The sequence below is a fragment of the Globicephala melas genome, chromosome 21, assembly GCF_963455315.2.
Source record: "Globicephala melas chromosome 21, mGloMel1.2, whole genome shotgun sequence".
Lineage (NCBI taxonomy): Eukaryota > Metazoa > Chordata > Mammalia > Artiodactyla > Delphinidae > Globicephala > Globicephala melas.
The window spans coordinates 22229890-22251267 of record NC_083334.1 but is presented as its reverse complement, the minus strand read 5'-3'; the positions used below and the strand labels follow the sequence as shown (position 1 = coordinate 22251267).

The window sequence follows — 21378 nt, the reverse complement described above, 5'->3', positions numbered from 1 at the left end:
GAGTACGACGTTAGCTGTGGGCTTGTTATATATGGCCTCTATTATGTTGAGTTATGTTCCCTCTATACCCACTTTGTTGACTGTTTATCATAAATGGATTTGAATTTTGTCAAATGCTTTTTCTAAAAGCATTTTTTTATCCCCTTTTCTTGCTGGCAAACAGAAACTCTATTTTGCTCAGGAATTGGACAGCCAATATATGCTAAGAGAAGGCAATCCTTTCCCCAGTCCAGGGAGTGACTCCTGATTACTCTAAGCCGGAAAGGTGATTTCATTCCTCTCTGTCAGTGACTGGCAATGAGACAGAAGGGAAAATCTAGAAACTTCTGAAAAGATTTTTCTCCCCATTAAGAGAAGGTGTATGAAGGAAGAGGGTCCCTTTCTCTTTTCTCCTTTCCTCTCTATTTTTAGAAAATTTCTCATAAAAGGTGGTGACATCTGAAGCCACTGAAATGATAAGAAGGTCAAGGGAATTATGAAAATAATGGCATAGATCCTTCCTATGCTCATAAGGTACTGGACCAACTCTTGAACTTCCTACCTCTAGACTTGTCAAGCAGGAAATAAATGTCCTTAGGCTTTAAGTTTCTGTTAGTTAAGTTCTGGAATATCTATAGCTGAATCCACGACAATTTAAGTTTCATCTGTCAACTATCAGACAGATATCTTGGCCCAATTTTTCATTTGTCTTTTTTTTATTGTTTTGTAGGAGTTCTTTATATATTCTGAACACCAATCTTGTGTTGGTTATATGCATTATAAATATATTCTCTGTGTTTATGGCTTGTCTTTAAACGTTGTTTACATTGTGTTTGATTTCAGACAAGTTTTAAACTTAAACAATCTTTCCCTACATACATAGGAAGCATGGTTTGTGCTTCCTATGTGATCTTTAAAGTATCTTTCCTATTCACATACTTTCCTACATTTTCTTTTAGATTAATTTTATAACCTTGCTTCTCACATTTAGATCTTGTAAGTATGGTGTGAGTTAAAGATCTAATTTTATTTTTTTCCGTATCTTTTCTTTTCCATCAGTTTGTTTGTTCAACAGTTTAACTTCAAAATAAGCCTAGATATTGAGTAGGGCAATGTCAATCCACTCTGCTCCTCTTAAAAAATTATATTGGCTATTACTGTTTTTTGATGTTCAATATAAATATCTTCAAGTTCCATGAAGAAGCCTGTTGGAAATTGTTTTCTTTAAAAGCTTACTGATTAGAATTAATTCTGGAAAGTTGAAAATTTTAAATACTGAGTCTTCTAATCCATATGTATGATATACCTCTCCTTAAATTGAGGTCTCTTATGTTCTTCTATTTTGTGTTTTTCTCCATTAATACCCTATGCATATCTGTCAAGGATTATTGGGTATTTTAAGGTTTTCATTGCTTTGGGGATGGAAGGGGCAGTGGTGCATTAGGAAAGGTCAGTAAAACCAGATCACGCAGAACCTCTGAGTCATAAGTAACAGAGTCTGAATTTCAGCAGGGCAAGCCAAGTAGCAATAAAAAGTTCACACTGATGAATTCTTCTTCCCCAACCAAACTAAGTAATAGGAACCTCTTGTAAATTTCAGCACATTCTTTCCCCTAAGCAGTAGGAGAAACAATTACATTATTTCACATACTCAAAGAAATTTTAAAATATACTATGTGGAAAGCATTGTGCTGGCACTGGAGGAAAACCTAAATTCATTACACATTACCTAAACCCAATATACGTACCAAGTTTCTTATTCTAACGTTAGAGTTTCAATTAAAACCACTCAAAAATGTTTCAATATCAAATGTAAGGTCATTGGTATCTATTCACTAGGTCTGAGTTCATAGAGACAGTAATTTGTTTCAGTTGTGTTCAGCATTTTAAACTGCCTAAACTTAAAGCTTCAAAGGAACAACCCTGGGCAATATTAAATCTTGTAAATAACAACAATGCATTCTAAAATTTAATAAAAGGAGAAAAACCTAAAGTGTTTGGAGTATTAAAAAGTGATGTTTTTATTTATAGTAGCAAAGTCATAGCTTAAAGACTCTTTCGACCTAACTGGACCGTCAGCAAAGCCACAAGCACTATATATCATTTGAACTGCTAAATTCATCGACTTATAAAACCAATGAAAAAATTTATACTGCATCTCTCACATATACTTATTTATAATTTTTTTCCTTAAGTGCAAAAAAATTATATTCAAAAGACATTCAAAGTAACAATAAAATAAGTTTGGGACTGTCTAGCAAAATAACTCATGAACTTTATATATATATATATATATATATATATATATGATATCTATTTTCCTGACAGAAGAAATAACAGAAAGTAAGTTAGGAAAGATAAAAAGGTACTTGTTGACAGATGAGACGTGTTCACTGTTCTCTCAAAAAACATTAGGAAAAACTTGAACCTAAAATATCAGAATAGCCTGGTTACTTTCTTAAGCATACCAAACCACCTCCACCCCCATAAAAACATTAAAAAAAAAATGACAATAAAATTACTTTCAATGAAACAAATTTCAGCCATGACACATTTATGCAATAGCTGTAAGGTTCCTAAAGTAACTGTTCTTTCCCAGCTAACAAAGTCATCATTCAGCAATTTAATACCAGTAGTTCTAGATATCCGTGAGCATCTCTAAAGGTCCATTGAACACAGTAACTTATAATTGTACTGAATTAAAAATTAATAAATGATGTTGGGAAAACTGGACAGCTACATGCAAAAGAATCAAACTGAACTACTTTCTCACACTATATACAAAAATAAATTCAAAATTGATTAAACACTTAAATGTAAGACCTGAAACCATAAAGCTGCTAGAAGAAAACACAGGCAGTACGCTCTCTGACATCAGTCTTAGCAATAGGGATGTGTCTCCTCAGGGAAGAGAAAGAGAAGCAAAAGTAAACAAATGAGACTACATCAGACTACAAATTTTTGCACAATGAAGGGAACTATCAACAAAATGAAAAGGCCATCTACTGAATGGGAGAAGATATTTGCAAATGATGTATCTGATAAGGGGTTAATATCTAAAATATACAAAAAACTCATACAACTCAACATTAAAAAAACAAACAACCCAATTTTAAAAATGGGCAGAGGACCTGAACAGACATTTTTCCAAAGAAGACATACAGATGGCCAAGAAACACATTAAAAGTTGTTCAACATCCCTATTCATCAGGAAAATGCAAATCAAAACTACTATGAGCTATTAGCTCACACCTGTTGGAATGGCTATTATCAAAAAGACAACAAATAACAAGTGTTAGTGAGGATGTGGAGAAAAGGGGACTGTTGTGTAGTGCTGGTAGGAATGTAAACTGGTGTAGCCAATATGGAAAACAGTATGGAGGTTCCTCAAAAAAACTACCATATGATCCAGCAATTCCACTTCTGGGTATTTTTCTGAAGAAAACAAAAACACTAAATCAAAAAGATATATGCACCACTATGTTCATTGCAGCATATTCACAATAGCCAAGACATGGAAGCAACCTAAGTGTCCATCAACAGATGAATGGATAAAGAAGGTATTATATACACACATACACACACACACACACACACACACACACACACACACACACAGGAATATTACTGTGCCATAAGAAAAGAAGAAAATCTTGCCATTTGTGACATGGATGGATGTAGACAGTATTATGCTAAGTGAAATAAGTCAGACAGAGAAAGACAAATATCGTTATGATTTCACTTACGTGTAATGTAAAAAAAAAACCCAAATGAACAAATATAACAAAACAGAAACAGAGTCACAGATACAGAGAACAAACAGGTGGTGGCCAGAGGAGAAGGGAGTTGGGGGATGAGGGAAATTAAGAGATACAAATTTCCAGGTACAAAATAAATGAATCATAGGGATGAAACGTACAGCATAGGGAATACAGTCAATAACAATGTAATATCTTTGTATAGTGACAAATGATAACTGATTATTTTGTAATGTAGAGAAATATCGAATCACTATGTTGTGTACCAGGCCTATCTTCTAGTCTTTTAAAGTTTTCAGTTTTACTACTTTTTATGAAGGAAATTATATGCCCCAGTATTATGCTCTAAGCTGGGAGTTGGGGAAAGTCTTGAAAGTCTTGTGATATATTCTTTAAAATGTCAAAGGTTTTCTATACACTGGGTTAAATTTATGCAGTCCAATATACACAGAACTGTAGGTACCTAATAATAGATTTCTGCTTACCTTATAAGAAATGTTCTATGACAAAGAAACATGCATTTTCTACTTAACATTAGTCATAATTGCTTCCTCTTCTAACTCTATTAGCCTTTAAATAAAGAACTATTTTACACTTCATTAGATCAGAAGTCATGGTTAAGACTTATAAGAGTATATTCCCTGTTATTTCTAAAATAACAGTTTAGAAAACAAACTACAAAATGACTTCTATAAAGCAATGACGTTGCATATATTTTTCATTTGTCAAAGGTGGACTCTGACCAATTAATTTTTCCATTTTATAGAAACTGATTTAGAAAGGAAAACATTTATACTCAGATAAAAGAAGTATTTCATTAGCAAACACAGTTAAAAATGTGTGTTTTTTCCAAAAACATTGGAAGCAAAAGGGTATGAGACAAATCCCAGATTCCAGCTTAAAAAAACACAACAAACAAAAAAACACTGTAAGAAATCACTCCTCCTTGGGAAGAAAAAAAAAAAATGGTTGAGTGCCATTGTGGGAAGAAACATCAGCTTAATTGCAGAAGATCAGTTATCCTGGACAGAAGACAGGCCAGAGGAAAGTGATCTGTGTCCTTTTCACTCCTCAACATTATCACATTGTCCCCTGTGCTGTGGAATATGAAAGCAGTATCTACAGCACACCTCTAGCCAAAAGAGAAGGGGTAACATCAAGGTAAAATACTGGAACTTGGCTGAGGTGGGAAGCAAAGTACAGGTGGACTCCCAATTAGGCAATTACACGACGGTGATAGCACTCACCTCATGTAATTGCTCAGTGAAATCCTCAACAACTACGATGTAACCACCATCCAGAGCCTCTCTACCCTGAGGCATGTCCCTATTTGCCTCAGACCACATGGAGAACCAAAACCTAGAACACAGGTTTTTCACCAGTCCTAAACCGGACCCCCATCAAAACTCATCCTCCCAAACAAATGCAATATTGGCCCAAATAGTTGTTAGTTCCAAGGGAATATAAGCTCACAGCAGAAAATAATAAGATGTCTGAGGAGTGCAAGTACCATGAAAGAGCAAATAAAAGCAGAATTAACAGACCAAAAAAAAATATTTAAAATTGGCATATTAAATGTTGCTAGAGAAAAACTGGAGAATACTGAAAACATGAGAACAAAAATCTACCAAGTAAAACCAACTGGAAATAGTATCATGAAAAATATAACAGGAGAAATAAAGAATACAATAAATTGACTGAATAATAATAGAAACAAAGGAGAAATTCCTGAGGAAAAACTGGTAGAAGAACTTCGCCAAAAAATTCTGAAAGGGATAAACAGAAGCAGAGAATGAGAAGAAACAGGTAAGACAGAGGATTGGAAGAGAGGAAAGATATACGTAGAAATAATGACAGGATGTCTCATAATTAAAGGAAAATGTAAAATTTCAGATTAATAAGAGTTCATGAAGTACCAAAGAGAATGAACACAAAAATGCAAATTCCTAGACTACTCCAGACCAACTGAATGAGAAACTTGGGAGTGTGGCCTAGCAACCTGTTTTAACAAAGCCCTCCTGGTGACTCTGATGCAAAGTTTGGGAACCATAGCTCTAGTGCTTCTGGAAGTTTATAATCCTCTGAAAATTATATGTAAAATTTGCTATTTAAGTATATCTTTCTGGGGAAAATGTCCATACCTAGTATCAGATTCTCAAAAGAATGTTAACAAAATTAATATCTATTTGTATTAGCTCCGCAGTTTTCAAAGTGTGGTCCATGGTCCCCTGGTGATCCCTGAGACACTTTCTGGGGGTCTGAGAAGTCAAAACCATTTACAAAATAATATTAAGATGATTTTAGCTTTCTTACTGTCAAGACAGTTATAGTGCAAGATCTTATAACATCATGTGTTGGACATTTGGAAAATGTACTCATGGTGCTCATGATGGTGCAAAAGCAATGGTAGGTGAAACTGCTGGCATCTTGGCATGAACCAAAACAGTGGCAGCAAACTATACAGTCATTGTATTCTGTAGAGTTGACATATATGGACATATATTAGTCATTGAATTTTTCACCACCAGGCCCTCACAGTTTAAAAAAAAAAAAAACGCCACCAGTTTCACTTAAGAATGTCCTTCATGAAAATGTAAATATTAATTTTATTAAATTCCAACCCCTGAGTATGTATCTTTTTTAATATTCTTGTGGCAAAATAAGAAATACACATTAAGCACTTCTGCTACACACCAAAGTATGGTTGTCTTGAGGAACAACCGTATGAGACCGTTTGAGCTCCGTCTGACCTGTGTATTTGGTAAATATTTTCTCAAGAATGAACAAAGTGAGCCTGTCACCTCAAGGAAAACAACAAACAGTATTTGCTCCCAATGATAAAATGTGAGCTTTCAAGCAAAAAATGAGAATTTTTTAAAACTTGTATCTGCCACCATGAGCTTAAAAGTTTCTCGATACTTAAATGTGTATAGCTATAAAATCCATTTATATAAGACAGACCAATGGATTTCATTTCATACATAACAGAGTATGAAAAATTTATTGATATGGCTTCAGATTCCACATTGCAACTAACCTTTAAGAAACTACTACTTGTCAAGTCTGGGTGTAGTATCAAACAAAAAAATCTAAGATTATCTGAAAATGCTATTAAAATATTCCTTCCTTTCCAACTACATATCTGTTTAAAGCAGGATTTTCTAAATATACTTCAATATACATAATAAAGCACAACAAATGGCATGCAGAAGCAGATGAGAATTTGCCTGTCTTCTATTAAGTCAGACATTGACTAGCAAAGTGTAAAGTAATGCCTCTCTTCTCATTAATCTGTTTTAGGAAATAGTTACTTTTTATTGAAAGTGTGATTTACTCTAACATAGAACAGAATTTTTTATTTTCTCAGTTTTAATTCCTAATATAAATCTCCATCAATATAATATATATAAACAAAAACTCTTTCAATTATTTTTATGAGTGTAAAAGAGTCCTGAGATCAAAAGTTTGAGAACTACTGCATTTTGACTATAAATTTTTGCAAGGGCAGGAACTGATGCCATTCCATCATTTTGCTCCTTATAGCACTTACATTTATTGAGTTGTCATTGAACCACTATAAAACCTTAGGATTCATGCCAGATTCCTGAAAAAAGACCAAAGGGGGGAAACACACTATGAAATTGTCTCAATGACTGTTAATTAAACAAGCTGCATGAAGTTCTTTTGAATTTCCATAAACACCTCATGAATACTTAGTTTCATACTGCCAAAGAAGGACGACAGTGACTCTCAAAAATGTGAATTAACAAAAGAGATGAAAGGGTATCCTCAACGCAGCACTGCTAAATATGCTACTTTCCATATTTCACGTTGGTAATATTAAGAAATGAGTTCTCTCTAAGGACAATAGAGAGACCATAATGCACACTATGATAGACATCCATCCCCATTTTTAAAATTTTAATTGTGGTAAAATACCTTTAACATAAAATTTACCATCTTAACCATTTTAAACTATCAGTTCAGGGGCATTAAACTTTCAAATTGTTGTGACTCCCATATGCTTTATTTACTGTTCAAAATGGTTTTTTTCTTGACTGCTTCCATGAATCAAAGCATACAGCAGCTTATCTTTGAGATTTTTTAACAAATTTAAGTAGTTTTTTAAAGAAAGGAATTGCTAAGATATCCTTCTTCCATTAAACTACGAGGTTCTTCGAAGATTACTTCCAATCACACTTTTTATGTTTAATTAGCAACTGATCAAAAGATCAGAGTCCAGTATTCTATTAATCACAAATGTTCCAACAGCCTACTTACTAAAAGCATGGTCTCGATCAAATCCTAGTCATGTTTTAAGAGAGCATCTATATGCAGTTTTGCTTTATTTTAAATGTCTAGGAAAAAAGCTAGGGGAAAAGATGCCAAAATGACTATTATTAGCTGCACTGGGGTAGTGAGATGATTAACTACTTTCTACTGAACTTTCCAAAATGTGTACAATTACTTATATTTTCAGAAAACAAATTTGAGAAGGCAATAACAAACTGTCAAATAATAAAATACTCAAAAGAGTTGATTTCTTACTGCTACCAACTTTCTATTTGAGTAGGATTACCCAAACAATTTTAGGACACTCAGATAGGGGTTTAAATCTGGCTCCATCACTTAACAGCTATGTGACCTTAGACAAGACACCTGAGTCTCGGTTTCTTCATCTGTAAAACAGAGTTAAAACCTATCTCGTGTGATTGCTGTAAGGATTAAATAACACAGGGAAAGTGCAAAATTCACTTGAAAGCTTTTTTGTTGTTATTTTTATTAGCTTTTACTATTATTTAGCAACAATATCAATACTAAATTTATTCGTTTATATGCCAACAGAGCAGTAAAAGCACTTTGATGACAAAGAACTAGACTAATATATAAGAATTACCATTTATACATTTAAGAAAGACAGACTATCAGAAATCAGAAGTGTTAACTTACAAAGTTCATCTGCTCAAATATTTATAGAGCACATACCATGAACATTTCACTAAACTAAACACTGAACTTCTCCTTTTACCTCAAATTTATCTGCTTTCATAAAATTCCAACAAGGTAACAGCTACACTTTCCTAATGTTAAATTGTGTGGACCTTTTTTGGGGGGGGAAGGGCAACCAAGTTTTTGATAGCTTGCTAAAAGTTTTTTAATTAGTCCAAAAGGTTTTTTTGTTTCTTTCTTTCCAAAAGAGAACATTTTCCTGCAAAGACAAAAGCATAGCTTGGCATCTCTTCTCAAGGTACTAGAAAAAAATAGCTAAAATTTAGCTATCAACTGTAATCCCATGTCACTTCTTTCTTAAAAACCCATTTTCCGTCGTCAACATGAGAACAACCTGAGTTTTGGAAATGGAGAACTGTATATCTTATTTATTAACAAGATGGATGAAAACATCAAAATGGTTTCTATGGTTGGTCAATATACCAGAATGAAGGCATCTGATCTTTATGGCTCATAATATACATACATATATCCTAGTTTTTCCAAAGCATTACAGCTGGGCATCAGGAGGTTTAGGTTATTTTTAAACCATACCTGATGATACAGGGACCTTGGCTTCAAAGATCTGGTCAATCAGTAAATTTAAAACAATTTTTTTTTCAGTTTGTAGTTAATAAAGATTGTCTGCTTCATGTTTTTTTAAATCTACCGCAATGAAAAAAGTTGCAAGTCCACACAAACAAACCAACAAACATCTGCCACCAACCATTAGTTTACTGTTCTACTGAAAAGGCAAAAGGGAGAGGAACATTTACATCACTTTATTTCCCCTTTTTCTACAATTAAAACAAAAATGACAAATCTTAACTGAATAGGGAGCTGTTACATTCCCAAAAAAGTCTCAAAAAAAAAAGGTTTACGCTCACACTACTTTAATTTTAATTTTATACACAGATTCCTGAACCAACAGGCAAAACAAGTTTCCACTTGACAAAGAACCCGGCAATTCACTGCAGGGAAAAGCAATCCTGAATATCTGATGAAGCCTTAAAGGGAAAACCCAGTAGGCACACAAAAGCAAAACACTCATAACTTTCCTCAATCACTCAAAATCAAATGATTTTTAGAAAATGAACCTCAAAGTTATCTTGAGCACCTAGGCTTTAGTATAAATCCCCAAAACACCGACACTACTCAGTTCTTATTATGAATCCACATTGATGATACAGGTATTAGGCCCCCCAAGATCAGAGCTACATCCCACGTTTCTGAGTGTTCCTGTCAGAAGAGTAAACATAGACCAAAGTAACTTCAAGTACTCTGACATACAGGAAAAATAAGAATTTAAGAGGCTCTTGTGTCTTCAATCGTATCTCACACATATTTTACAATCAACTACCAGAAACATTTCTTTGTCCATAAAGCAAAAGCAGGCTATTAAATACATTTAAGAATAAGCTACTGGGCTTCCCTGGTGGCGCAGTAGTTGAAAGTCCACCTGCTGATGCAGGGGACATGGGCTCGTGCCCCGGTCCGGGAAGATCCCACATGCCGCGGAGTGGCTGGGCCCGTGAGCCATGGCCGCTGAGCCTGCGCGTCCGCGCTCTGCAATGGGAGAGGCCACAACAGTGAGAGGCCCGCGTACCGCAAAAAAAAAAAAAAGAACAAGCTACCCTAGTGTTTTCAACTGCATTTCATCGCAAGACTCATGATGATGCTGATTCCTTCCTAAAACCTAACACTAAAATAAAATACATTTTCTTAGCATGATCTACATTCCTTGACCACTTTTCTTCTCCTGGACTCTAAGCTTAAGATACCATTTTTTTAAAACATATTTACGCTCACAACTTGGTCCTTAAAGATATGTCTTCTATTCTCCAGATATATTTCTCTGGTCTTTTAACTGACAAAGAATCACATCTGGTTTGGAAGGAAGGCACACCTAGCCTGCGATCTATTCAGTTCCTTGGGAACAAAAGGGATGCCCCAGGGGAGGAAAAAAAAGGCAGGTGACTAAACTTCTTGTTATTAAAACTTCTATGTAAACAGACTATGAGGAAGACATCTTAACTATAAAACGCCCTTAGCACAATGTCTCTGGTAAAGGCTCTCTAGAAAGTGGCATGTAGGCTATATAAACTAAGATATAAAATGATGTTTCATAATTTAAATGCTACTACTGTAAGAGATGATCCTGCAAACCTTCCTGTGAGACTTCATCTATTCTAGGTCAGACCTGCATGTCCAACATGAGGAGGAAGGACAAGGGGAGTTACCCTCAACATCTCAGACCTCTATTTTTATCCTTGAAATTACTTAGCAATTAATTTCTGTAAAAATGAGCGGTAGAAAAAAAATGAGGTCAAATCCCATGTAAAGTTCTTATAAGAAGAATTTGAGCAGAAAATCATCCCTATAGACAATATACTAGAAGAAAATGCCCAAAAAAGACAAAATTATGCTCTACTATTTCAATAATAGCTAAAAGACAATGTGAAAATGATGTAAGATATGAAAAACTAGCATGTGTGAATTAGAAATAAGATGACAGAACTCAGAAAATAATTCAAAATAAAAGAAAAGGTTATTCCAGAAGTAAAGACTAAACAAGAAGGAAAACAAAAATGAAAAAAAAAATACCACAGACAATGTCTTATGACAGGGATCAGCGAACTACAACACTTGTGCCAAATATGGCCACTACCTATTTTTATAAATAAAGTTTTATTGGAATATAACAATACCCATTCATTTATGTATTGTCTATGGATATTTTCATGGCACAAAAGCAGAGCTGACCAGTTGACACAGTTTAAAGAGAGACCACAGAGGGCATGAAGCCTAAAATATTTACTGTCTGGCCATATATAGAAAAACTTTCCTAACTCCTGCCTTATGAGAAATGAAAGGTAAAAGGGGAAGACCTAAATAGACATTTCTCCAAAGAAGATATACAGATTGCCAACAAACACATGAAAGAATGCTCAACATCACTAATCATTAGAGAAATGCAAATCAAAACTACAATGAGGTATCACCTCACACGGGTCAGAATGGGTATCATCAAGAAATCTACAAGCAGGGCTTCCCTGGTGGTGCAATGGTTGAGAGTCCACCTGCCGATGCAGGGGACACGGGTTCATGCCCCGGTCCAGGAAGATCCCACATGCTGCAGAGCAGCTAGGCCCGTGAGCCATGGCCGCTGAGCCTGCGCGTCCGGAGCCTGTGCTCCGCAATGGGAGAGGCCACAACAGTGAGAGGCCCGCATACCGCAAAAAAAAAAAAAAATCTACAAGCAATAAATGCTGGAGAGGGTGTGGAAAAAAGGGAACCCTCTTGCACTGTTGGTGGGAATGTAAATTGATACAGCCACTATGCAGAACAGTATGGAGGTTCCTTACAAAACTAAAAATAGAACTACCATACAACCCAGCAATCCCACTACTGGGCATATACCCTGAGAAAACCACAATTCAAAAAGTCATGTACCACAACGTTCACTGCAGCTCTACTTACAATAGCCAGGACGTGGAAGCAACCTAAGTGTCCATCGACAGATGAATGGATAAAGAAGATGTGGCACATATATACAATGGAATATTACTCAGCCATAAAAAGAAACGAAATTGAGTTATTTGTAGTGAGGTGGATGGACCTAGCATCTGTCATACAGAGTGAAGTAAGTCAGAAAGAGAAAAACAAATATCATATGCTAACACATATATATGGAATCTAAAAAAAAAAAAAAAATGGTTCTGATGAACCTAGGGCCAGGACAGGAATAGAGATGCAGACGTAGAGAATGGGCGTGAGGACACAGGGAGGGGGATGGGTAAGCTGGGGCAAAGTGAGAGAGTAGCATTGATCTATATACACTACCAAATGTAAAACGGATAGTTAGAGGGAAGCAGCTGCATAGCACAGGGAGATGAGCTCGGTGCTTTGTGACCACCTAGAGGGGTGGGATAGGGAGGGTGGGATAGGGAGAGTGGGAGGGAGAACACAAGAGAGAGGGGATATGGGGATATATGCATACGTACAGCTGATTCACTTTGTTATAAAGCAGAAACTAACACACCATTGTAAGGCAATTATACTCCAATAAAGATATTAAAAATAAAATAGTATAATCAAGGACCTTGCCAGACAATAGAAAGTATAGAAAGATTCCCATTCCAGGACTGAAGCATTCTGACTCATTTTTTTACCCACTGATGGGCAACAGTTTAGAGAACACAGTGTTTTTTTTTTTTTACTAGAAACTACATTTGTACAGTGAAGTGGGGGGAGGGACAAGCATGGACATGCTGAAAAAAATCAGGAGAAAAAGGAGTCAGGCAACCTCTACATAGTTAAATGTGTGTTGATGTAGAAACCACTCAAATCAAAAGAAAGCATAAAACTGCCCTACATATTTTGCTGGTTTTGATACTGAAGTACCTCATATTACATGTCCTAATTCAAGTCATATGTTAATTAATGTTAACCATTAAAGTTAACCAGGAAGCCTATTTCAAAATTTCTTCAATTTAAAGTAAATACCGTGAAATTTCAGAATTCAATGCTTCGTTAAACCTTTTTTTTTAATAATGACGTCATCTGAACTTTTCTTTAAAAAGAGACGTCATCAGGGGGGATTCCCTGGTAGCGCAGTGGTTGGGAGTCTGCCTGCCAATGCAAGGGACACGGGTTCGTGCCCCGGTCCGGGAGGATCCCACATGCCGCGGAACGGCTGGGCCCGTGAGCCATGGCCGTTGAGCCTGCGCGTCCGGAGCCTGTGCTCTGCAACGGGAGAGGCCACAACAGTGAGAGGCCCGCGTATAACAAAAATATGTCACTACTAGGAACTGAACTCAGGAGATATATCGTTCTAAATTAATGCTATTTCTAAAGCTTTGACTACTATCCTTTGAACAATAGAAAACCAGGGTCAAGAATCTTAATTGTAGAAGAAAAAGTCTTATATAAACTCGTCAACAATAAAAGACTGGATCATTTTGATATGGCTATCTTAAGAAGGTATTAGAAATAGTACTTTAAGAACCTGTATCAACAGTGGAAACTGAAGACTATGTTTCTAGTTGTGGATAGGGTGATTCCATTATTAATACTGTCTCTAAGCTACATTTTAAACTAATAATTATCACAATCCACAGTGAGATAGAAAGGATTCTTAATTCTGCTGCTGGAAAGAATTACGGTTAAAAAAAAAGCATAAGGATTTAAATATGAGTATGAGTTCATACCACTTCAGAGGGTCTTAAAAATGGTTTCATTTCACTCTATAGAACTATATTTATATTTAAATGGAAATAAAGGCATTAATTAACATTCTTCCTTCCCATCTTTGCTTGGCTAGCTTGGACTCATCCTTTAAATCCCTTTTAAACAATCTCTTTAGAAAGACGACTTCTTTAAATGATCTAAAATCAGGACAAGAGTCCTTACTGCCTGCTCCAAAAGACAGTATAGTGTACTCTTCCTGTCACTCTAGGTTATACACTTTGTGGGGTTTTGTTGTTGTTGTTATTTAATTTCCCCCCCCAGACTGAAGCTCCATAAGGGTAAGGACTACCTGCCACTTGAAAATTGTGTCAGTGTTTAACATCAACCTATGATAAGTAATAAAAGATTCGTGCAACAAAAGAACTACAATTTTTAAACCTTTCCATCCAAGGGACTGTACCAATTTCCTATCTTTAAAACAGCTCTTCCATGACATTCAGTGACTAGCATTCTAACCAACTAATAGTCAACTGAGAATTCCTTTAAATATCCAGGCTACACATGATGGAGAAGACTAGATTTAACAAAGCTTTAATGCTTTAATGCTAGGAACACAAACATGAAAGCATGGTAAATTGACTACAGGGTGTTGTGCATTTAGACCATGGAGAGTCTTACTGTTTTTGTTCTTTTTTCCACACTGAACTAAAAAAAATTATTTTTTTTCTCTAAAAAAGCCAGTTCAAGATTAGGTTCTCATAACTACAACATAATTACAGGGCTGTTTTACTGTTTGTCTTCTAGCTTATCTGGGTACACATAAAACTAAAACAGAATATAAAGTAACTACTGTGGCAAACAGAAGATGTGATTTGGGAGATAAGCACTATTTTATGTGTGACTAATCCTAAATCAGTACATTATTACCCAAATTAATATAACTAGCTATCACCTGTTAGTGATTACTTGTAATGCAATATTGTGAGAAATGACAAGATCTGTGAAACAATGTGTTAAAATAGTCAAATATGGAATAAAGTCTGCAAAAGCAAAAGGTCTCGTTTCATTCATTATAGATCTATCATTTGGCCTAAAGAAAAAGAAATGATTTTTCATCTAAAATAAGCAACACCGTGAGCATGCATCTACTTAAATGGAAGCCTGTTTATGACTCAATTCACTACATTCCTAACAGTAGTGGCTACATTTCAAGAATGGACCCAGCCATCTAATAATGATTTCCTGTAAGTGTTTCTCATATTGTTGATCATGACTCATTAATGGGATCACAAACAGCATTTGTAAGAAAGGAAATGGAATAGGATATAAAATATCAGAGTGCAACACATGTAGCAAGGGATAGAATTGTTTCCTGAAATTTTGACTCAGTTTGTGTGTGGGTGACAATATACTGCTAAGTATGGGCTGCAAAAAATAAAATGTGTGAACACTATTCCTGGAGTATATGCCCCCAATTACTTCTTCCCCCCAAACACTGCCAAAGTAGAAACTCCATCAAAATTACTCACAAAAAAGAAAAGTGACCTTAAACTTGGTATGTTATAATTGTTTAAACTTGATATAACAAACTCTAAAATCAAAGTTTAAATCCAGGTTCCACTACTTCTAGTGAACATGGGCTTATTTAAGCAGTATGTGCTCCACTTGTGTCATCTATAAAATGAAGATAAAAATATTTTCCAAGTTGTGGTAAAAATAAATAATGTATTTAGTAAGTTTAACATATGCTTTACCATTAACAGAAAAAACTGAAGGAGAAACTTAGCAGAAGTAATCTTCAGGGTATTACCTCTGATGTTTGTGTGTGTGTGCCTGGTGCTTTTTCATTGTATATATTTCTATACTACATTAATTTTACAATGTACATACAACATATACATTTTTAATGTAGCGTTTCTAATGTATATAGCATTACCTTTATTTTTTTTAATTTATAAAATTATTTATTTATTGGCTGAGTTTGGTCTTTGTTGCTGTGCGCGGGCTTTTTCTATTTGCAGAGAGAGGGCGCTACTCTTTGTTGCGGCGCGCGGGCTTCTCACTGCGGTGGCTTCTCTTGTTGAGGAGCACGGGCTCTAGGCGTGCGGGCTCAGTAGTTGTGGCCCGCAGGCTCTAGAGGGCAGTCGCATGGGCTTAGTTGCTCCACAGCTTGTGGAATCTTCCCAGACCAGGGCTCAAACCCGTGTCCCCTGCATTGGCAGGCAGATTCTTAACCACTGTGCCACCAGGGAAGCCCTACCTTTATTTTTAAAAATGTCAATAGTAGGTATCTAGGCAGTGAGATTATAGTCCTTTTTGTTTTATATTTCTCTGTATTTTATAAAAATATGTTATGTGTTTTTAAAAGAAAAGAGTCAACTACTTGCTCAAAAAAAAAAAAAAAAAAGACAAAAGTGTGTAGTGCTCCAGTGTTTAGGAATTAGCATTCTGGGGGGAGAACTTATGCGCCAGATGCTTCTCACTAAATCCTCACACAACCTCAGTGTATCACTTTTGCCCAAGAGAAAAGAGGCAATTGAGATAAGGTAAATTGTCTGCCACAAAACTAACAAACAGCAGTGTCCATAACTTCAAAGCCTATATTTCTTCCGCCACCACATAATGCATCCAAATAGTCTTCTCCAGTTGTTTCATACAGGCACCTTTCGATCTACCCAACTGGACTGTAAACTCCTTGCAAAAGGGGGGAAAGTTTCACTAACTTCATTTATGTCTCTCATTGGCCCACTAAGACGACGATAGCTACTTCTACACTTGTCGAGTTACATTAAACTTCTTTTGGTCTATACTGTCCTCCTGGGACCTACTCTTGCAAAAACGAAATAAACTAGCAAACAAACGACAAAACTACTCTAAGACTGTTCAGATCTAACTTTATTCCTGCACACTCGTAACTGAAAAAGTTTAAGTATACCCATATCCTGAGTACCAGTAAAGGAGTTTGGGGATGAGTACAAGGATCACTGTGCAAACACTAAAAAGAATGGATTCACACGTTCCCCTACCACGCCCCCCGTCACCCAGGCACCACCTAAAGAAAGGAACCTCAAGTCTTCCCGAGAAGTGTTGAAGAACCATAACCACGCCCCCATTGTTCCATCATAATAACTTGTTTTCTTTCCCGACCCGGACCCCCGTCCCCAACACCAAAACCCTTAATAAGCAATTCAAAGTATCTGACCTGCAGCGAAGTGCAGGGGAGAAGACTTCCGGCCGGCCATGTCCTTAGCATTCACGTTTGCCGCGTCCACCAGCCTCTTTACCCGGGACACGTCCCCATTGCGACAGGCCTCCAACAGTTCCCGGAGGGCCCCGCTCACTGCTGGGACCCCTGGCCCAGGTCCTGCTGCCCCAGGTCCCAATGTTGCTGTGGTGCTAACTCCGGCCGCCTCGGGGCTCTCCGACAAGCTCGATCCGGGGGAGGATGGAGAGGAAGATGAGGAAGAAGTCGGGGAAGAAGAGGACGACGGTGAATTGTTACTGCCACCGCCGGCTGGGCTGGGAGCGACCCCGACGGCAGATGAGGCAGGAAGAGCCGGGACCACGGGAGCTGCGGCGACGGTACAAACTGTGCTCGTGGTACTGCAACAGCTGGTACTGTCAACCGGGTCCGGGGATCGGGGCCTGTCGGGCGGATCCCGACTGCCATCCCCCTCCGGCAGCGCTAGGCCGTGCCGCGGGGAGGCGAAGGGGGCCAGGCCACCCACCGTAGGGGAGGCTGGGGTGGTCCCCGGGGCCAGGCCGGGGCTGAGTGGGGGGGGAGGTGGCGGCGGCGGCGCCGAAGCCCCTGGGGCGGGCTGGAGCTGTTGTTGATGATGGTGGTGATGATGCTGAGAGCGACGCGACGCCGCCATCTTCAGACTCCCCCAGCACTGTCACTGCGGCAACGGCCCCACCGCCCGCCCTCACTTCCGACTGCTGGACCAATTAGCACCCAGCGCACAGGAAATGATGCTGGGAGCGGTGGGCGGGGTCAGAGAGTGGGCGGGAAGTATTGGGAGCTCCGAGAACCGCCGCGGAAGGGGGCGTCGCCCTGTAGCTGAGGGGCGGGCTTTGTGACTCCTTGGCGGGCTGGCCGGGGAGATTTGAAAGCTGGAGCCAGCCTAGGCTTAAACGGGAAGCTTTTCCTGCCTTTCTCACTTTTCAGCCTGCTTACCTTGCCCTGTTCCGTTCAGTTGCCAGGTCTTCTTCAGTCTTCCTTTTCTTGCTCCAGAGCCTGCTATTGAGGTGGAACTCTGTGCAAGGTATGTGTCGTTTATCAAATATCAAGTGCCCTTGTCTGAAAAATGGACTAGTATCTACCTCACAGAATTGTTAGCGGGATTAAATGAGCTAACATATACAGAGTGCTCCGTACGTTAATAAAACACAACTATAATTAGCCCATTGGTAAATTTTATTTGAAATGCAGACTTTTTCCCCTCCCCGTCCCCCCCAGTTAATCCCTTGGTCTCTCTATCCCTTCTCTATGAGAGTTCACTTTATGTATTGTACTTCGTTAATATCCCATTTTAAAATAGTGGTTCGGATTGCCAGGATTGAAATTCAAGCTCTGTCGTGAACGAGCTGTGTAAATTTGGACAAGCTATTTAACCCCTCTGTGTCTCAGGTTCCCCTCTGCAAAATGGAATTAATAGTTCAATAAATGTTAACTATTAAAATTGTGGTTTTTTCCTATTCTATTATCTCTGTACTTTTATTTCTCACCTTAAGCTTGACCCAAATAATTACGAATATGTTCCTTTCTTTTGAATTCTTTTTAGCTGACCTTCTCATGTCTGTTCCTCTCATCCCTCCTCCCTCCCCCTCCCAAACTAAGATAAAAACCTGACTGCTCTCCATCCATCACTCACCTTCAGAAGCCATTCTTCAGCAATTACTTTATCTCTTTTTCCTCTGCCTATACCTACTTTTTTTGTCTACCATCAAAAGAAATGTACCAATGAATGGGATAATCTCAGTAAGGTCTGCATTTCCTGCCTCCTGTTTAATAGTAAACTAGGCATTTTGGAAATTTAGACAAACAGCATTATTCCAAGAGAGTGGACACAAATGGAGCTTCTGTGTCTTAAGAAAAACCCAAGATTTAGATGGGTCAAGTAGAAATTTCGCTTCGCAAAATACCAAACTATGTGATAAATTTTTCTTTCACATGTTCATTATGAAATATAAGTGTGATGCTAATATTCCCATCCACATAAATAGGTAAGTTTCTTTAGGACTACCATCTAAATACAACAAGGTCAGGAACATAATATTATGAGTGACATTTATTGTCATCTAGTCTGGGGTTGCAGATTATAACTCTAACATTATCCATGTGTTTTATAAATTTGTGCTATTGTTCACATATTGACAAATGTGTGGCTGGATAGGAAGACTCCATCGGTGTAACTAAAATCTGTCCACAACACACATTCTCCTGGTTTTGAATCATAATGCACAACAGAGGGTGGCATTGAGGAGTGGGGGTGAATCAACATGATGCATTAGATGCCCATAACTCACCTTGTGCCCCCTTGACTATGACCTTCTCCCTGAATGGGAAACATAGGAATTATCTCACTGGGTACCCTGATGGCCAGTTACTCATAGATCACAAGAAGTAGTAATGTTCACCCGAATTCAAAATGCATCTAGCATGTCTGTTTATCAGTACAAAATAAATTTTAAAGTTTCTGCTGGTTGAGATAAAAAGGCTGAATTGCCTGAAACTATTCTACTGGTAAACTGTGTCTGAAAATGCGTTCAATCAATTGGAAATTGCTTTTTTCCCCTCCGCTGGAAAGTAGTAAAAGTACTTAACATTAAGTATTTATAAGGTTTGGGTTTATATGGACTAACGTTGAGCTCTAAACATGAAAAAGCAGATACCATTACCCGATCTTTTATAGCTAAACAATTCCATGAGGGATGCACTGTACCCTCGTGAAAAGAGCAAAGCTTATAGTAAAACAAACCTGGGATTGAATCACATCTCTAATGATTACTAGTTGCCTAGTCTTGGTAGATATGCTTCAGCTCTGTCATTCTAAAATTCTGATTTTATTGTAGCATTGTCGTGAGGATTAAAAGTGCTGGGTGTTTTGTAAGCACACCTTGATTGTTAGTTTCATGCTCTAACGTGTCATACATAAAGTGTTAATAGCCACTATCGGTAGCTGTCTCCTCACAACTTCCTTTACGACAAAGATAATGACTAGAAATAAATAGCCACTATTTTACATGTAACAGGAATCTTAGGCAGAGAAAAATCAGGTTGAATTGTTTCTTCATCTGAAAATTCAAGATTTCACATGGGCCCTGACTGTTTCCAATAATTGTTGCAGATCAAATCTGTGTAGCATCTTACCATTTTCAAAAATGTTTTCAGAAAAATCATGTCCAAGTGGTATAAAAATGTGAGCACATAGCACTCTCTTAAGCCATGTTGTTGATACAAAGGAAAGAGCCACCAACTCAAAGGTCACTCACCTTCTGGACCGTGTTGTGATGTTTGTTTTTCCCCCAAAGGACACACTTTGTAAATTACACAATTGTGAACTTGTGCAGTCTCCATATTTCAATTAGACTTGGTGTGTTTATTCCATTCATATGCTTCCCAGTAATCTGCTCCACATTCACGTTCACTGGTAGTGGCTCCAATCTACTAAGTCCACTTATTGTTTGATGCTCTGTGCAATGCCTCTTCTGCAACCACAGCCCAAGCTAAAGCTATAGTTTGGCTGAGGCAGTGCCATTTCCTCACCTGGGCCTTAGAAAAAGATAATGTTATCCTTATGTCATTTAATGCCCATGGTGCCAAAGGGCCAGATATCTCTATGAAGATATTACTACTAAGCTAAGAGAATTTTTAGCTGAAGTTTCATCCAGAAACCCGGGAGAATCTTTTTTTGTAAAGCTATAGGTGGGCAATAATTCCAACAGCTGCAATCATGCCAACCACATTGTATCAGAGAAAATTTTATTTAAAAAGCAAAGCAACTATTACAAGGCAGGAAAATTACAGTAATTTAAAGATCCCCTATATATTAGTTTATTAGCATCCCCCCACCCTTGGAAATTTTCAGTAGCTTTATATCTTTTACACAGCAGGGTCCTCTGCATATTGCTCACAAGACATCCATAGTCTGCCCTTTTGATAACTTGGCTTTTCTCCGAGTATAGTCTGTACACTTGGGAGGAGTATTGAGTTGAGCCAGGAGTGTTAGTTCCAGGCAGAGAGGCAATATAAATATAAGACAGTAGTTAAGAATGTGGATTCTGCATTTAGACTGCTTGGATATGAATCCTAGCTTTGTCACTGGCTAGTTGTGTGTGATTAAAGGATGGCCCACCCTATGTTCTAACAGGGATAAATAAAAACCTACTTGCTCTACTTTAAAAATGGTAAACTAGCTTTCCTGCCCAAAGCATTTCTTGTAAACATTTTTTCCACAAG

At 37.5% G+C, this 21378-nt stretch overlaps 1 protein-coding gene across 1 annotated transcript in view; it reads right to left on the bottom strand.

Moving 5' to 3' along the window:
* TNKS (tankyrase) overlaps positions 1-17814 on the bottom strand; it is a 174319-nt gene extending 156505 nt beyond the window's left edge. Inside the window, exon 1 of the mRNA XM_030832386.2 lies at positions 17119-17814. Coding sequence (XP_030688246.2) covers positions 17119-17791 — 673 coding nt within the window. The 5' untranslated portion in view covers positions 17792-17814. The remainder of the gene's footprint in view (positions 1-17118) is intronic.
* Between the last annotated feature and the right edge of the window lie 3564 nt (positions 17815-21378).